At 38.9% G+C, this 19,778-nt stretch overlaps 1 protein-coding gene across 1 annotated transcript; it reads left to right on the top strand.

Moving 5' to 3' along the window:
* Positions 1-18,284: 18,284 nt before the first annotated feature.
* On the top strand, positions 18,285-19,778 carry LOC115229729 (bifunctional protein FolD-like). The gene is made up of 4 exons (XM_036499323.1): positions 18,285-18,325; positions 18,826-18,992; positions 19,314-19,538; positions 19,666-19,778. Exons 1-4 carry the CDS (start codon positions 18,285-18,287, stop codon positions 19,776-19,778), a joined length of 546 nt encoding a protein of 181 aa, XP_036355216.1.

A 19,778-nucleotide genomic window follows, 5' to 3' on the forward strand; every position in this document is an offset into this window, starting at 1 on the left:
AAGAAAACTCTCTTGGATCGTGACTAGTCCTTGAAATCCGTCGACCGAGCGAGCGAAGGAAGCGGAGTGTCTTGGGACCGAAGATCCCGGAGGACTCCAAGGCAATTGGAGTAAAGAGCAGCGAGTTGGACAGGTGGCCGTACTTGAGAATCTTTCGCTCCTCGGCCTGCCTGGAAGCGTGCCCAGGATTGGCGGCGGACAGCGCGAGATTTCCCAGCGAGAACGTGTCCGAGCAGGTAGAATCCCAAATAAGGGATTTCCCCTGCTCGTAGGGGAAGGTGGACATGCCGTCAGGGCGTTTGCCATCCCCTCTATCCAATCCAACAGGTTCAAGGATAGACGGGATGCCTGCTGAGGCGAGGGCTCTCTGTACGACTGAGTTGAGTTCACTGTGACGGGGGCACGACCGGCACTCCGCCGGCAAGCGAGGGGATGCAAACCGTACTCGTCAACAGTTCCCCCACAACGGCATTTGTGCGACTGGCAGATTTTCAGCCCGACACGGAGGGAGATTGCGATTCTTAGGCATTCCTTGTCCAACAGGTCCCGATGGAAGGGAGAGGGAGAGCCTTTAACCAGACACCGCTGCTTTCACAGCGACCTGCACGGAGGCAAGCGACACGGTGTTGATTGGAGACAGGAAGCAGGCCTTCGAAGATTGCCTGACAAGAGATTTCGTCCCAATGGCGCTGTACAGATTGAGAGTTGGGCAGCTTCGAACCAAACCGAGCCTCCCACCGACCACGGGCTGCAGAGTAAACTTCAGACAATTTCCGTTCGGGGAGGTTTCTAAGAACGATGTCTGAGAGAGTACGAGAAGCGTGATGAGCGGATAGGAATGCCGGGAGGGCAAGATCGGAATAGGATCTCAAGCCAAGGCCCCCCACCGCACAGGCAGGGATGCCTGAGTCCAGCCTGGATCGTCGAAAGCCAGATTGCAAAGAGAGCTCGTACCGAGCCTGAGGATATTGTCAAGGTCGGAAAGAAGGTCGCCTCTTTGAAAGCAGGGTGCACATCTTAGGGTGTAAAGGATAGGATTAGGGACGGAGAAGTGGTTTCGGAGGAGGAAAAAAGCCACATGAGGCTCGATGACTTTAAGCTTGTCGATCATTTTGGATAAGTGGGAAATTTTTCCAGCGAGTGAGCATTCGAGGGCAGAAGGCCCCATGGGGGCACCGAGAATCGTAAGATTTGATTTGTCCGTAATCCGGACGTCTGAGAGAATGCCTCGGCACGTGGAAATTGAAGCAGTGAAGTCACTCGGATTTAAGGCAATGTTCACGATTTCGGATTTATTGGCGTTTATAGATAGGCCGATGTCCGAGAGGGAAGGGAGGATAGAACGAAGGTCGTCGAAAACAGCGTCGGGGGGACCGCAAATGGTTGCGTCATCCAGATACCATATGTTAACTGGGGATCGAACAGAGTGAGCGATACTGTTAACGCCCAAGGCAAAAAGGACAGGACCCAGGGGATCTCCCTGTTGGACCCCGGTGGCCGAAGAGATGGGAACATCGTCGAACATGAGGATACTCGGAGAAGCGTATGAGAGATGTACAAGGGGATAAGCGAACGGAACCAGTTCGCGACAGCACTCCAGCAGGTGGTCACGTCTGATGGAGTTGAAAGCGTTGAGACGTCTAGTTTGACCATGATAGCCGACTGGGAAGATTCGATGAGTTCACGGAGAGAATGAACGGCCGCTTCGCAGCCGTTTGGGACACCGACCCGAGTTGGGCGGGGAGAAACACTTGAGACAAAAAGGGGACAATTGCGTGGCACAGAAGTTTGGCAGAGAGCCTCCGAAAGATATTCCCAACGGCAATGGGTCTCACGCCGTTGTCCTTTTTCCCAAGGGCAGTAAGGTTGGCGGAAAAGAAAATATCACGAGCAAAATCGGGGAGGGAAACCGGAGATGAAGCGGTTGCACAGGTTGGTAATTGAGCGTAGGAGTTTTCGACCAGCTTCGGCGGTAGTGGGAGACGTCAGGTCTTTCAGATGACTGGTCTCAGACCATCTACACCACCACTGCTTCCAGGTGAAAAGTCCCTCAGGGCTTTCAGTACAAGAGTTTCCGAGACAGCAAAAGGATTGAGAGCGAGGGTGTCAGGGGACGGCTGAGGCCTGAAGTCGTTTGGCTGAGGGGGATGTTTTCCCTGAGGAATTCAAAACAGCAGGGGTCGTGGGCAAAAGGGACTTGTCGAGGCAACCAGCCTAACTGCACCACGAACGTCGCCGTCCAAGAGTTTACTATTAATCTTTCTGTTGAGGTAGTCGACGTCATTCGCGTGAGAGGACACATTATGGGATGGTGAACCAGAGGGAAATTCGGAGCTAGCGAGGTGGTCCCGCAGCCAGCGGATGGAAAAAGAGTTCTTATCGTACAAGGCCAATTCTTGTTTGACGGTTGTAGCCAGCGAAATGGAGGAGGTTTTCACACGGGCTCTTAATGGGGCAAAACCGAGACCAAAAGAGGCGAAGCAAAACAGCTTAAGCCAATCGGAATGGTCATCAGATGCCAAAGCCTTATCGATTGCGGCGGACAGGGAGGAGGCTGCAAAGATACGCGCAGCTTTTGGGATTCTGGATGGGATTTTCCGGAGACGACGGAAGAGCTTGATAGATTTGAGAACTTCCTCGGCAGACGGGGATGTTGCGAATGGCGGTTTTTCGGGGAGTTCTTGCGGGCTGGAACACTGAACCGGCTGGCAAGAGCGGCAGGAAGGACAGTCCCAAATTAAGAGAGGGCAGAAACGCGCCTGGAAAGACGCACGCAAGAAAGGTGGAAGAATCTGTCGCAACTAGAACAGACTCTCCCTTTCTTGCGGTTGTTACTAACTTCGCAAGTAGAGCATAGAACAGAAGTGGGTTGGAAACAGAAAGACATAGAAAGAGAGCAAGATAAACAATGAAAAAATGAAAAAATGGATGACAGAGAGAAATGGAAAGAGAGAGATTATTAGATAGATGACAATTACAAAAATGGATTATAGAATAAGAAATGAACAAATGAAAAGAAAGAAATGAACAACAACAACAACGTGCAACAACGTGCAAGTAATTTGCTAATTGTTGTAAATAATTTTACATTTAAAAAGCAAGCATGGTTCAAATATAAAACATCAATTTTCTCAAATTTAAAGTTCATCATTAGTTCGGATCGTTTGCCTTTATATTAGTTGGCCTTTAGTAAATATTGCTATGTAGTTGCCATGGAAACACATAAAGGCAGGTTGCCCATAGGGGTCTGATCACCCATGTGACATAATATCAAAAAAATCCACGGAAGGCCCAATAATCCTCGGGCTCAAGGAATTGTCGAAGGATTCAATCAAACAATAACCAGGAAGTTGTCAAAAATTATGGACAACAGTGAAAAAAAAGTGGGTTGATAAATTATAAAATGCTGTGTACAGTTACAACATTTCTGTCCATTCATTTTCTACTGGAATAGCATCAATTCACTTTTAAAAACAAACGACGTTAATCCTCTTTCAAGGTTTTTTCCTGCATAAATACTTAGAACATATTTGCTAAGGAAATGTTCGTGGTTTTATTCACTTGACTGATCACTGTTGTCATGATAAAAAAGTTTGATCAGTGCTGGGTGACTCTGAAGATGTCATCCATAGAAAGATAGTATCAATCACTGTGTATAATAAACTTGTAAACATCTGGCGTCTAAGAAAGCTAAATACAAAGACAAAACTAAAAATCTATAAAACGTTTGTTGTCCCGGTCCTGACGTATAACAGGTCGAGATGGGGAATCACGAAAGCTGAAATGAACAGTTTGAACCGATTTCATCAAAACCAACTGAAAATAATTATGGACATAAAATTCTTAAGGAGATATCAAACTTAGTCTTATATGAACAATGTAATTCGAGTCCGATCTCCGTGGATATCCTCAATTCCAAATGGCGACTTTATGGCCACATATTAAGACCGAGCAGCCTCATTTTGCCGAACATCTCAATGGAAAGCTATTTTGTCCGACCATGATTATTCTTTATTGGATATTCACTGGTTTTTTTGGTTGTGAATAACGGATTTCATTGATGGCCTACTTATATAGATTGACAATATATTAAAATTCTATAGAGTAACTTCTCAACAATTATTGAAACAAGTGGAAAGAGAAAAGGTGCACAAATGTGATCTACCTGCTGGTGAATTAAGTGAATATACTGCCTTTAGTGTTAATTTGCCACGTTATTTTCAGTAAATTTTACAAAGTTCACTCAAGGTGGACAATACAGTCAGAGTACTAGATAAGAAAAACCCTTGAAAGTATAAAAGTTGAATACAGAAATAAGCCAATTAATTAAAATAACTGTCATTCTGGAGCTACAAGTTAATCCCATGCTAATAAAATAAATTTCATTTTTTACTCTTCGTAATAAATTAATTTTAAATCTATGGATAAGAGGTCGTATTTTCTTATATTTTAATCAACATTTTCTATCATTCAATTTTTAGTGAAAAATTGCTTTGAATTGCTGTTTTAATTAAAAGGAGTGTACTTAATTTTTTTGGAACGCGGAAAGTTTTATTTTGACCCCATTGAATTAATCGTTCTAAATTCATTGGGAATTTTAAATTAGAATATAATAGCACAAAATGGGGCTACAAAAATTTGTCAATTTTAGCATAACAGAAATTATATTAAAGAAGAAGAGAAAAGAGTGTTCTTAGGCGGAGCAACCCGCTAAAGAGACACAATCAAACAGCCAGCTAGTTCTTTTGGGGTCATACGTTGTTTGGAAGTAAGTGAACTTACCAATCAAATATATTTGTGGGGCTTCAAAATTAAAAAATCCAACAGTTAAAATTCATAAACTAGTTAATAATGAATATTTAATGCCAAAATATTGTAAGAGTCAAATATGATTCCATGCTGGTTTATTTTGTGTTAAAATTGGATAAAATTATTATTTGAAAAATAAATTATGGAAAATCAGTTTTATTTAGCAATGAATCAATGGTAAACGAATGCCAGCTCGGAATTGATTTCAAATATCTAACATTAAAAAAAATAATAACCCATTAAAACTAGCAAAATTAGAATGGAAAATTTGTTTTGAATCAATACACTGAGTTGAAGAGGAGTTTGAGTTTTTGAGTAAATTCTCAATTCCAAATGCCAAGTTCATTTTTAAATTTGAAGGAGCGGGAACCCCAAATATATTTCTATTTTCATAAAAAAAGTTTGGAGTGATCTCAGAATACTGACTTGTCCGATTTTTGTATCTGTCTATCTGCCAATATTTAATACAAAGTACAATTTCACTCGGCAGTGTGAATCGGTATACATATTGACATCCTTTTACTTTTTTCATTATATTTTTTCTGTAGTAATGACGTAGTGAACGACTCATTTTATCATAATTCATTTTGAATCGACCTTTATGCAAACCCCATTGTCTGGCAACTTCTTCCGGGTCCAGAAACTTAAACTCATTATGCTCATTTATCCAGTTTATGAGTTTTGAATATTTATGGCTATTAAGCAGTTCTAAGAGAAATTCCCATAAGGGCTTTTTGCCAAAAGAATATTGTTTTCGGTCAAAGGGTCTCATAACTAATTTTTATATAAATCAATAGATAAATAACGCTATTCTATAAATTTATCGCCTTAAATTTGGCCAGAGTTAATATTCGGTTTAATTTTATTAGCAAGTTTAAATTACTTACCAGTAATTTTTATAGATTACATGAACGAATGCTTTGAAATTTATTTAATACATATAATTTACGCTATGTTTCCTGGAAAACGCGATAAGTCATGTCAGATAAATAGTCTATTTCAAAATCAAACTCTTTGAAATGAAATACGAAAAAATAAACCCCAGTTCTTCTAAATCACTAACTAATTTGAAAATTAATATCATATTTCATTAGGACGTACCGACACAAAGATTGGCCTACAATTGTCCACGAGAATGACAAAAGAAATGACAGTCAAAAATCCTGGATGAGATCCGTTCCCTGCTTTAAAAAGAAACGCACGTGCGCGGGTGTCAATGACATCGCTAGTTTCAAATGCAATGGGAGCAAAAGAGAAAGACTTTGGAAAGTATATATTTTTATCTTTGAATTTTCTACCTAAAGAAGGCGTATCACAGAATCATTGCCGAAAAGTTTAGGAAAGTAGGTGCGTAGGTGTTTGGAAACGGTGCATACAAGTGACTTTCCGCACTCGGGCGAGAAGATGGTCATTTCATAAAGACGTTTCAGATCTTCACGGCCGAGGCCAAAAGGCTTGAGTACGGATGAAATCCGGTCGCATCTAGGACTTTCTTCACGACGTCGTCACTGAGCTTGCACAAAAAAGGTTAAAGACCACATTGCCGCACAACAACTATGAACCTGACATATTTCAAATCGACAAACACCAATTACCAGGGACTGGTTGTCCTACCTTATTAACGGGCATCGTCTAGGCTTGAATGCTCTCTAAGGTCTTTCGCAACCTGTTTTTCACTCGGAACGCTGCCAGATGGTTCTTGAAGAAAGTTGATACAATTTCATCTCAGGTCATAACGACAGGGACGATTTTCACTTTCGCCCGGTGAATATATTGATGATAAAAGAATATATTTATTCATTTGATGAGGTAAAAATAACTTGTTATTGCTAGGTTATTTTCTTTGTTTTGAAATTTGTTTGGTTAATTTATTTAAAATATTTAGGGTTCCTTTCAGAATATTTTTAATTGGAGGATTTTTCTTTGATTTTTTTAACGCCAGGCCGCACAGCATAATTTTGTGGGGTTAGGGGTGGCTTTGATTTATGTGGGAAATAATTCATTTCTTATGGAGCTGTGGGCAGAACAGTTTAATTTAAAGGAGAAAATGTCTATACAATAAATGCGTTGAAGCAAGATGCAAAAAGATGAGATTCTTAAGTGTTCTTTATATGCAGTCAACTGTTCTTAAGAAAGCTCTGAAGAGTATCTCGTTTGATGCTCGGAAATCCAATTCTTTCCTGCGATTTAGTCAGAGAGAGGCGTTGGACTGCACATTTTCAGACAAATTTTAAAAATAATGAACTTGAAGCAAAAAAGTCATAACACATACCAGATTAAAAATTTATTTTTGACAGATATTTTTAACAAATTAGATCACCGCAAATAAAATTACATTAAAATTCGTATACAAACTTGAAATCTTGACATATTTTGATCTAAATAACTCAGAATACTAAAATTTGTGGGTTAATCTAAATTCTTTGGAATATGAAGGATTTCATTTAAATCTATATTTATAAAGAACAAAACTGTCAAAAACGTGACCTAAAAAGCTATATTGTGAATTTAAGAAAATTACAAAATAACAAAAATGCCAAATAATTAGTATAAAAGTTTTTATCTTTAGGCCGAAGACAGACAAGTTTTAATCATGTTGAATGTCACAAGCGATCTATTTGTTTTTAATACTTAGTTTTGAATGCTGCAAAACTCACCTCAATACACGGAAATTATTTTATTCCTTAGACGAGTACGCCATCTCATTGCTAAACTAATACGTTGGCTTAATCGAATTAGTGAGTACGATGAAATAGACCTTATTGTTTGAAGAGTACTCCTAGAGTATCACGTCCACGTGTTAGAAAACAATAAGGAGAGATTATAATTGACTCGCGAAAAGCTATGACGTGGACTGAGTAACATCGTAAACTTATATGAGCGAATTTTTTTAATAAGATGCAGGACAATTTGTAAAAGGGTTGAGTGTATCCCAAAGGAAGGCTGTGATCCTTAGTGTTGAAAAAGCGCGTGGTACACACCTAGGGATCATAAAAAGCTACAGTGCGGCCAATTAGTCTTGGGACTGTTTTAATTTTTTCCAAAAGTATAAAAGTGCACCTAGTTTTTTACATAATAAAACATTTAAAAATAATTGAAAATGGATTTATCTTAAGAAAACTTTGACATTTCAAACAAACACTCATAAAATCAAATCCTAATTAGTCTTTAAACAAATCCCTTAAAGAATTATTAAATTTTTAGAAAATTTGAATCCAAATAACAACGTCAGGAAGTGAGCGGCCAAGCTCGATCTGCGAGCCTTTTTAAAGTATCCTTTATTTTCCAAAACTTTATTTAAACAATTTTTGTACTTGTTCACGTTTTTTAGAAGTTTCTACGGAAATTTCATTCTTCGAAACAAAATGATTTTAAGTCCGTGATATTTTTTTGATGATGTGCCCATACTTTGACTTTAAATTCTTTCCAAAGATTTTCAGTGACTTGGACATTCAGTGGTATTAATTAAATATTCTTCTAGCCATTTTTGAGTTTTTTTGCAATTTGTTTAGGATCATTGTCCTGTTGAAATATTTATACGCGCTAGGCATGCGATAGTGTCCCAGGCACGTTGGGAGGAGAAATCTCCAGGCCTCTCAGAAAACGAGCAATCCCAGGTAGTAAGCCAATACGAATGACCTACATAACAATTATTAATAAACCATTCTTTGTTCGGATGTTGAGATATTTCAGCATTTTGGGGTTGATAAGCTACTAGGTAGAATTGTGTTTTAATTAAAATAATGTTTGTTGTCATTAATAAATTATTTTAATTTTTGGTTACCCAATTATTAATAGAAAACTTAATAAATTATGCACGTGTAAATACGCGGTTGACATACCTTTGGGTCGTATTACATTATTTGGTCGATCTTTATGTTTTTATTTAATTGGATTCAGAAGGGATATTCTGCGATGTAGTTTCTTTTAATTGTTAAATTATCTGAAATTTCATCATTTTGTAATATTTGCAAGTTTATTCCTTCAATCTGTATATTCTACTTATTTTGAAATTTTGAAAATTGAATTTCATCTTATTTTTAATGAAAATTTTTATTCGTTTTTATTCTTTATTCTTTTTTTGAGTCGATAAAGCTATTTATGATATTTTTTTATGATTTGATTTATACATTTCGTATTTTCAATGGTGTTTTTTAATAAATCTCAATAATATTTTTTTATTTCGTAATTCTCTTGTGCAACTAAGTATTCGAGTAGAGAAAATAAGAAATGTACAAATCAATTGTACTTTCGCCAAAATTAAATTTACTTTCTAGCAAATTTTGGCGTTTGAGGATAGGTTGGACTAGGAACCCGCACACTCGGAAGCTATCAAAAATACAAATAACCCAAACCTCATCCTTGTAATACAAGGATTTTGGCACAGGTCTAGTTTTGTAGACTGTGCTGGCACGGAGTCTACCAACACATGAGTATACACTTGTCGATATTTTATTTGTTTCAACACATCTGTGAAGCGGTGAAGAGTACCATGGATGCATTATGTATTGTTTGATCCGTGATAAAGCTATTTATGATATTTTTTATATTTTCTATTGAAACAAGAACGTCTGTTTGTTTCTATTGAAACAAGAAATCTCAAGCTGTGGTTAATTGGGCAGAATGTTTGATCCGTGTCCTATCAAATTACAAGACTTTATCGACCAAACTCAGGACTGTCGAGAATATTTAATGACCCACAATATTCTCGATCACGACGAGTACTCCTCCTCACGACTGGAGGGCTGCTTTTTTGCCGCCCTTCGACATTCTTTCCAGAAGGCTTGTATCGAACTCAGGACTGTCGACAATATTGTTCCAAGCCTAACTGATCCTCAAACATCAACATTTGCTAGAAAGTAAATTTAATTTACTTGTTTATTCATTTCTTATTTTCAATGGTGTTTTTTCACTTCAATAAATCTCATTAATTATTTTTTATTTCGTAATTCTCTTGTGCAACTAAGTTGCGCAATAATCCCGATTGCATAACTGTTATTAAAGTAAAAAGATAGCTGCTAATTAATGGCCTCACGAGACACCCTGCCAGCCTCGCGAATGGCGAAGCTGTCCCTCGGATCACAGCAATGTTGAAATATTCAATTTCCCACATTTCGATGTTAATAATTGTGTGAATATACGAATGAATTCGAGATTAGTATAAATTCTTTGATCGATATGAAGATAAATCCAAATATTTTATCAAAAAGTGAATAAATACCTAACCGTCCCAAGACTAATTTGCACTTGATATTCCAGCTCTTGGATATAAATGGAAAATTCTTCTATAAATTAAACTGATTTCGAATTTTTTTAATGATCTATGATGTGAAAAACATAGTGCAGTATGCTTTACCATGATTACAAATAAAGGCATAACGAGGTGGTGAGGTCCCTCCATCTTTTGCTCTGCAATAAGTATGGCTTGAGGCGGTGTTGCGAACCCATCGAGTTCAATCGGTGTGAGAACTCGCGGGTGTGCATTAAGGTGGATACCCCCATACGCACCTCGATTGTTGTCCAGCACATCAGACCCGATATTGTGGTCCACGATAAGGGGAGATTGTTATCGTGGAGGCGGGCATGCCTAGACCGTTTGCAGATAGTGGAGAAAAGGAGGAAGTATGACCTCCTTGCATACGAGCTAGGACTGATGTCATCCCGTGTGTCATGGGATGGACTGGTCACCACATATCACAAGCGGTATTTAAGACAGTTGGGTGTAGATAAGTCTCTACAGACTTGAATGCACAAAATACGAAATGGAAAAGCAGAGCAATATAAAGAGAAGATGAAAGACTGCCACCAAAAATCATTAGAATTTTTTTTAAAAAAACTGACGCGAAATGGCCAAAAAGAAAAAAATGCAGGAAAATCAGTCAGTGATGTAAAAAGAACTCTTGTAGACAAATTTATGAAAAATTGTGTGTTGTATTCTTTCCTTTTATCTGATGAGTCTGAAGAATCTGTTTTCTAACAGTTTTGGCCAGGAATAAAAGCAAATTGAATAAAACACTTTATTAACAGCATCATCTAACTCAAAGTCCACAAAAAAGCTATTGATCTATTTTTTTGCTTAAACTAAATTATCGTTGAACTTGAAAATATATAAATAAAAACCCAATATATTGATTTGCTAACCAAGTACAAAATGTAAGTAAAAAGGCATTATAACAAGCAGAATGAGCGGAAACCCCGAACATATCCTTAAACTGGCCGAGCAAGCAGTGGCCCTGGACACCGCCAAATGCCCCTGCCAGGCCTACCACTACTACATCGTACTACTCAAACACGACAAATTAGATGGCAATCGACCAATTCATTCAACTGGACAGGACATCCACCAGCAGACAACTCAGAGAACGAGTCGGAAAACTCGTCAAACGGGCCGAGCAACTCAAACCCGTCGGTAAACACGATTTATACATTTCTAGTCATCAAAGCAAAAGACGAGGTTGATCTATAAAAGTAGGACTCCTAGACTGTAGGCTCTGTCCGGGCTCAGTTGGCTCAAATCGAGCAGTCTATTAGGCTTAATGACAAGAAGCTGAGTCAAGGACTTGTTCAGAAGGCGTTGATACAACTGGAAAACTCGAGGGTTGTCGTTAATGAGTTGACTGGGCAGATGTGGATGCAGTTGATTGCGTCTGAGGAAAGCAATCATTTGGTGGATGAATTGACAGATTTGAATAGACGGTTCACAAATTGAAATAAAATTAATCAGAATTAATCAAATTGAAGACAAGGAGGATAATATTGATGACAAAACAAAAGAACGTTTGGTTTACACACAACAAGAACTTGTCGTTTTAAGGTTAATTAGTTAATTAAATTTAGAGCATCATCTTATATAAATAAAATAGAATATGTCCCCTTCATGAATGTAGACTATGGAGAAAATTTCGACCCAGCCTGTGGATTATTCAAGTAAATAAAGAGCTGTGAGTGGACAGTGACGAGAAGGGGGTCCTCAAATTGTCAAGACATCAAACAAACATGTTCAGTTCCTGGAAGAGACCCACTCAAATTGTCACCCTGCCAAAATTGATGAGTTCAGTTTCATTCCAAAATATTCGGCAAGTATTGTGTGATGTGGGAATGCAGAGCGTGGTCTCGGACTGCTCGTTCATATCCTCACTGATTGTGGCCGCTCAGTATCAGACCCGCTTCCGTCGTCCTCTCCTCTCGAATATAATATTCCCACAGTCGAGAGGACTGCCTGTTTATAATCCAAAGGGCAAGTTCATGTTCAAACTGCACATCAACGGAGTGTGGAGAAAAGTATTTCCCCCCATTTCCTCAGATCACAATCGACGACCGTCTGCCAGTCGGGAAGGACAATTCTCTGCTGTGTGCCTTTACCAAGGAGGACTTTTGGGTGTCTTTGTTGGAGAAGGCCTACATGAAAGTGATGGGCGGATACGACTTTCCCGGCTCCAACTCAGTTATGGCAATTCTCTATCAGCAGTCGATCGACCTGCATGCCCTCACTGCCTGGATTCCCGAACGAGTGGACATTGACACTCTCCGGGACTCCTTTCCTCGAATAATGAAACATCACAACCGCGGGAACTGTCTTGTCACGGCTGCTTCGGGGGCCATAAGTGAGGAGTCGAGTGCCACTTTGGGCATTGTTTCTCGCCATTCATATTCAGTAATCAAACTTGTCGAACTGGAGGTATGTGCTGAGTGCATTCCAGAGTGGACTGAGGCTACTTCGACTGAAGAATCCCTGGGCTGAAAAATGCTGGAAAGGGAGATACAGCAAATACGACAGAGATAGTTGGACTCCCCAACTCAAACATGAACTGCAATACAACCCCCTGACTTGCCAGGATGAATCCACAGGCGAGTTCTGGATTGATTTGCAGTCGCTGACTAAATATTTCCAAGTCCTGTATTTGAACTGGTGTCCTTCGATGTTCCCCCATCAGACATGTTTCCACGAGTTTTGTCTCCACTTAGTTTTATAGTTCGTGGTCTGTAGAAAGCAGTCCAAAGAAAGACCGGATTTCCATCGGCGCCAATCCTCAATTCCACCTCAAGTTTTCCGCGACCAGTCCTGCTGTCATTTGGATATTACTATCGCGGCATATCACCGAAATTGTATTCCCCATTCTCCACCCGAACAGGACGATTTTGCCCACAACAAACGATTTGTGACAATCGACGTCTACAGGAGTATGGAGGGGCGTCGAATATATTACACCAGTCAGTTTTACTCATTGTTGGTAGATGACCCCAAGCCGTACCAAACGGGCGTCCGAGTGAACAGTCCGCACTATTTGTGTCAACTACACACCCAAGAGGGAATTCATTCGTTCAATCTGGTTGTGTCCGAGTTTGAAAAATCGGCCTCAATCAACTTTACTTTGCGTGTTTATTCTTCAGTTCAGTTTGACTTGTCCAAAATATCCGATTCCTGCACTTTCCGCGAGACTGTTGTTTGTGGGGCTGATTAGTAGATTGTGGGGGAATGGAAGTCCACAACTGCGGGTGGGTGTCCGAATAGTCGGCCGTATAGCTCTAATCCTACCTATTTGATCTCCGTGGGTGGAAAATGTCCCACAAATGATGTGGTTATAGAACTACGAGCCCCACTGTTTGTCACATTTCCAATTCATTTTAGTTCCCTATCAGTGGCAATTCACTTCACGTCTGCGGATTTATCAGTAGATAGAAAGCCGAGTGTTTACAGGACTGGATACTGTGTGGAGGAGTTGACTGGGATTCCCAGTGGAGTATACAAACTAGTGGTGTCCACGTACTCCCCCTCCCAACACGGCACGTTCATTGTGAACTTGAAATCAACTGCCTCACTCGCAGTCAGACAGGAGTTTTATTAATTGAATTTTTATTTGTAAATTTGCTGCTGTCATTTCCTAATAAGACAAAGTGTTAATTCACAACAAATTATTATTTGCAGAATATTTATCCCTGAGACGCATAGCAAGTCGAGCAGTCTAACCATCACACAAAACACGACTTGTGTTTCGAATGATCTGAAAGACCGATGGGCCAGCCATTCACATGCTCGGGAATAGTCATACTCCCCCACTGCGTCCACAACACTCCCCAAACTATGCAGACACTCCTCCCCCGACAGTCCTGCCCTTCGTTGGAACTCCTCCAGTCCATTTCCTGCCCCAACCTCGTCTCCAATGAGAAGATTCAAAAGTGTCATGTTTATTAGAGGACATAAACACTTGCTGGACTGGCCGGCTGCCATTCTCATTTCGATTTCACATTTTGACGAGGAAATGCCTTCTCTGTCACTGAAATTATATTTGTGGGGTACCAATCCTGCGAGAGGAGGGCTCGGCTGGCCAATTGGTAGCATTCCGCCGCATCGTTCATCATCTCGTCGGCCTACAGTCACTTAGTGGCTCAACCTTGGCAGCCTCGGCAGCACATTTATATATCTCGAATGCGTTAATCACGTCGTATTTCTCACACTCTCTATAAATGGTTATTTCTTCATGTCAATAAAATTATTAATTAAATAATCGGTTCTTGTGGACCTTGCGGCAGATAACATGTTTCTCAGGGCAACAGAATATTTCCCCCCAATTTGATAGTCATAGGAGGCCTTTTTAAAGTATTCCACAGCCTCCTTGGTGGACTGGGGCAGGTGGAGGAACCCCAGAGACAGCAAATTACTACTTTGCTTAGAGACTATTACTTGGCACTGTCCAAACATCTGCAAATTAAACAAACAATTTTACGGGAGAGAAGACTGGTCATAAACAGATTTGATGCCCAGTCTTGCCTTGATCTCCTTCTCCGGACACGTCGCTTGTTTGTAGAATTGTACTACTTGGTAGGTCATGTTGGCATACAAGCTTCCTCGTACTTCGTTAGGGCTCCCTGTGTATCTGGGAAGGGGCGAAAGAAGCCAGTTTTGAGTCTACGTGAATATTAGAAATATGAATACAGCTTTTCTGCTTTGGCCAAACATTTGTCTCCATCTTCCATATTTTAGAATTAGCTACAACGAATGATTAATTAATTGGTTTAATCTATTCAGGGAATATTATTTGAGACTAATTATAATTAATTAAACTGTAATCCTCTCCATTTCAATATTACTTGCTCTATTCTGATAGTTAAGAACCGATAAAATATTTAAAGAGATCTAGAAATGTCATAAATCGACTGTTTTAGAAACTTTAATGTATTTAACAAATACAGTGACTTCTCTGAAATTGGCCATTTTTGGTTCCACGTGTTTTTGTGGTCAATTCGAGAAATGGCCAATTTGAGAAATAAAATCAATCTTTTGTGTAAATTAAATTTTGAATAAGAACAACTTTTATCCAGAAAATTTTAAGTAATTAAGCATTATTAATGTTCTTAAAGTAGAATTGGAATTTCGTTTATCATAACGGCAACAATCTAGAATTAAATGATTTAATTTGTGATTCTATATGACCAGAGAGTCTGTTAAAGACAATCTTTTCCATTGTCTTAGAGAAAGCACAAATGAGGCTAATTGGCCGGTAGTTCTGTGCTAGCAGTGTCGATTTACCAGATTTTGGAATCATTCGAACAATCGTATGCTTCCACGCCGATGGAAGGTGTCCGAACGTCCAGCTGGCGTGAAACAACATAGTCAGTGCTCGTATCAAGATTTCGGGGGCCTTCTTTAACAACATCTGAGGGATGTAGTCGAAGCCAGGCGCCTTGTTCTTCAACCCAGCAATTGCCTTTTCAACCTCTTCCTGTGTTATCGCCCCACATAATGGTCCCTCCGATAATTGCGAAGAGCCAAGGCAACGAGTACTTCTGGCACGACACAGTTGGAAATGGGGATCTCTTACCTTCCTTCCGGTCTTAGCGTGGCGTTATGGGGTCCACCATGTCAGTTGGAAAATTCCAATCGGATATGGCAACGCTCAGGAGGCACTTAATATCTACCGAAAAAGGACTTCTAGATCTCAGACCCTGGGACATCGTCGTCTCAGGCCGATCATGCGGGTAGGATCGAACCTTTCAGTAGGATCTCCCTCGTTTGGATCGGCGATCACGGGGATTATTATAATTAACTGGCTTATTCGTCTTTGGTCTTTAATAAATAACTAAAAATAAATAAAATAAGAACCGATGAAATATTTAAAGAGATCTAGAAATGTCATCAATCAACTGTTTTAGAAACTTGTATTTATTTTACAAATGGTCATTTACATAATGTATTGTACTCAGAGAATATGGCAGTGCTTGCCATTAATTTAAATGGAATTTATTATAAATGAAATTACTCATAAAAATATCTAAGATTTTGTGGTAAAAACTGTCTATTTTTGTGAATCCAAATTTGGAGGATATACGAAGAGCACATTAAATCCTGCACTAATTTACGCAACGAACTGCAGAAATCATAAAAGGACATTACTTCCAGAACAGTCTCTCGATATACGTGGAGACTAAACATTGCCTCACTATAAAATACTACACATTTAGAGAATGCAATACCTGAGTTTAACAGAATCTCGCATTTTATGTTATAAATGTGATGATGATCCAGTTTCCACAAAAAGTGATCAGAATATATTGTAAAGGAGTTGATAATCGAAGGACTGAGACCTACAAGCTCGGCGACGTTGTTTCCTAAGCGTCTTTTGATCATCTTTTAAAATTATTTCAACAATTTAAACCGAAATGAGAGAATTTTCTCGATTAATTTGAGATTCATGCATCAGTCCAAAAATGACGAAAACTGGCAAATATTCCTTTATTGTGTTTATCTGAATAATTTGCTACAAATTATCAACAAACGCATACTTCGAAATTCGAAACAAGATGATAAAGAAAAGCCAATTCATAATCGATTATTGGATTGATTGTCGAGAATATTTCAGGAATAAAATTCAAGTCCTCTTGTATCTCCCATTTCATTACCATTTGAGTGCCCAGAGCTTGCTGTCTTTTTTTCCGATAATAACCACAGAGAATATTCCGTCCTCCCCTTGAACGATTCCCACGAACGACTAAAAGTAGTTAATTAAGAAGTACGGTCTTGTCTCATTCCGGCCTTGATACACTTTTTGAACCGACAAGCAGCACATTTCTTTCTAGACTGGATTGTAATTATACAGTCTTCCATATTGCACTTAAAAGTGCGTTTCCGTTGAATGGTTCTTTTGAAAAACCCTTCAAAATATAATTTAAAAACATACCTTTACAGCTTTCACAGGTCTTTATTCCGTAGTGGAAACCTGAGGTCTGATCTTGGCAAATGGGGCATATTAGATCATTCATCGCATCTAAAAAATGTTAAATTAGTAAAATGGAAAAGCCACTAATCAATCACAGATACCCATATTAGTAATTGATACTTTAGCGAAGAAATGCATTTTATACTAATCTTATTGAAAAAGTTCGTAAATTGACCGACAAATACATTTTGCTAAACGGAAATTAAGTATATTTTAAAAAATGTAACAAAATTGTAATTTGGAAATATAATTCCAATCTGTAAAATTATTCTTGATTCAGAAATCAATCGAAAATTGAAATTTGTAATTCGGTCAATTTTAGACCTTTTCAATTATGCTAAAACAATGTTTGATGTGTTTTCAGTTTATCTTTGCTTATCGGATTGATAGAAAGTTCTCCGAAATACACTTTAATCAGTTTTAGTGGTTACTCTTTTTTGAACAAGTATGACCACATCAAAGCCTGATTGGATAAACTTTTGCTGAATAGTTTATCCATGACCTTCGTAATTAATTCGTTTAACTTTTAATTTTATTCTAATTATCGATTCTCAAGACGTTTTGGTAAGTGATTTTTATATATTTGAAGGCTGTCGAGTCTGCAATCAGTACCAATAGACTGCGATCCAGAACTCCATTTTTTTGAAATTCGACAGTTTTATAATTCCAGATTATTGTTATTAGATAATATAATCCTAACAAATATCAATCATAATTCGACTGTCAGTGGTATTAATGACGACTTTCAGATCCAATTATATTTTGTAGTGATAGTCATTTTTTTTATAATTTGTAAACAATTTGATACTGAGGGCAACGTCTCGATCATAAGTAGTTTTAGATTCAAACTAACTTTGCCTCACATGTTAGAGGTGGTTGCACAGTTTTAGTTATTTAACATAATGAGTGTTTCGTTTATCAAAACGGCAACAATCTAGAATTAAATGATTTAAGTAAATCAATTCATGTTGACCTTATGTTGATTAAGACATAATGTATCACTGTTAGCATTAAGTTAAGTTAGTTAAGTTAAGCCATATTCAGTCGATTCCGGCCATTGGCGATTGTGTAAGACAAGTCCCTCCACGAAGCTCTATCCCCCACCAGCTCTGCTATTTCCGACAAATGATGTCCGGTAAGTTTCATTACTTCAGATGTCCAGTTTAATTTCGGTCTACCCTGCTTCCTTTTTCCAGCGAATGAAAAAAGACAGCAGGATTTCTTTTCCTATACCATTCACCCGAAGCACGTGCCCCAAATATGATAATTGTTGCTTCCAAACTTTCGCCACAAGCGACAGTGTAGGTTTAATCCTTTCGAGAACAACGACATTTGTTACTTTGTCGTACCAATTTATGTTCAAAAATACTTTTTGAAAAATAGGAATTTTAGAAAAATGATGCATAATTACATTAGATGCGCAATCTTTTTATTTTTCAAAAAATATTTTTGAATGGCTTTTTTGATAATTACCAAATCAAATATTTTAGCCACTAATAAAACGTTATACGGCAGACAACTGATATTAAACACAAAACTTCCTGTCCATTCACTCGTCCTCTCAGTCACAGAATTAACGACTGTTTATTTGAAAAATACTGACTATTAAAAAAAGCTCAACTAGGTTCGAATGTCAGATTTTTAAATTTATACATAAAACGTAATTACTAAAATTGTGAACAAATATGAAAATTAATATTTTATTATTTTTAATTTACAAAACGATTCATTTTTAATGTGTTTGTTCCGTCGCATGATGAGTTCTCTTAGTAGCAAGTCATTTATGACTACCATTGTATAGATCGATTATATGTAATGGTTTTGAACTAGCAAAACAAGTCAATCGACAGACAAAAAAACTCTTGGAAGAAGCCAAACACAACCCCACTCTCCACATTGTCCAGGTGGGGGACAACAAAGCCAGTTCTCTCTACATCAATAAAAAAGTATCAGTCTGTCGGAATATGGGTTGCCTTATTATTTCGAAATAGGGATTGACGTGAATGTACAAAATATATCTGAGAATACATCGGAAGGGCAACTAGTGGCCCAGATTGAGGATTTGAACGCGGATTCCACTGTGGACACAATTATGGTACAGCTGCCATTGCCGGGTCACATGTCGACTCGTCGAATATTGGATTCCGTCACTTTCTCCAAGGATGTCGACGGAATTGGAAGAACTAATCTATCGAATCTCCTCTTTTGTGGGAATCACATCCTCCCTCCTCCCGTCGCGGCCATTCTCCACATTCTGTCGTCCCACGGTGCCCTGATCTAATGAAGTAGACATATCCCTCTACGGGAAGAACGTGACCGTGGTGGGGCACTCCCCCCAACTTGGAATGCCCATTGCCTCCATTCTCAAATCTGCTGGTTCATTCCTGTTTTGTAGTCTAGGCAAGGCCAATGTGACAATGTTGAGTTCCAGTTGTAATTTGGATGACTTGAAACGGCATATTCTGGGGGCGAGTGTTGTGGTCAGTGTTTGTGGCATTCCGGGACTGATTCGGGGTGACATGGTGTCTGCGGGGACATGTGTTGTCGATGTGGGGACCACTCATGTGAAGGGGGAGAGGGGACAATCCAGGGTTGTCGGGGATTGTCATTTTGCTAGTTTGCAATATTTGTTGGTTTGTAGGCGTTGCCCCCAAGTGCAGTTTCATCACCCCCGTGCCCGGAGGAGTGGGGCCTGTCACTGTTTCTATGCTTGTTCAGAATGTTGTTAAACTACATATTCAGAAATATTATTGA

Source organism: Octopus sinensis, unplaced genomic scaffold, assembly GCF_006345805.1.
Source record: "Octopus sinensis unplaced genomic scaffold, ASM634580v1 Contig13644, whole genome shotgun sequence".
Classification (NCBI taxonomy): Eukaryota; Metazoa; Mollusca; class Cephalopoda; order Octopoda; family Octopodidae; genus Octopus; species Octopus sinensis.

Excerpts from the sequence above, each read along its gene's own strand:
- LOC115229729 (XM_036499323.1), top strand. The coding sequence starts at position 18,285 with ATGATAATTGTTGCTTCCAAACTTTCGCCACAAGCGACAGT. Across the intron at positions 18,326-18,825 it reads CTTTCGCCACAAGCGACAGT|ATCGATTATATGTAATGGTT; the intron begins GTAGGTTTAATC and ends ACCATTGTATAG. Across the intron at positions 18,993-19,313 it reads ATCAGTCTGTCGGAATATGG|ACATATCCCTCTACGGGAAG; the intron begins GTTGCCTTATTA and ends CTAATGAAGTAG.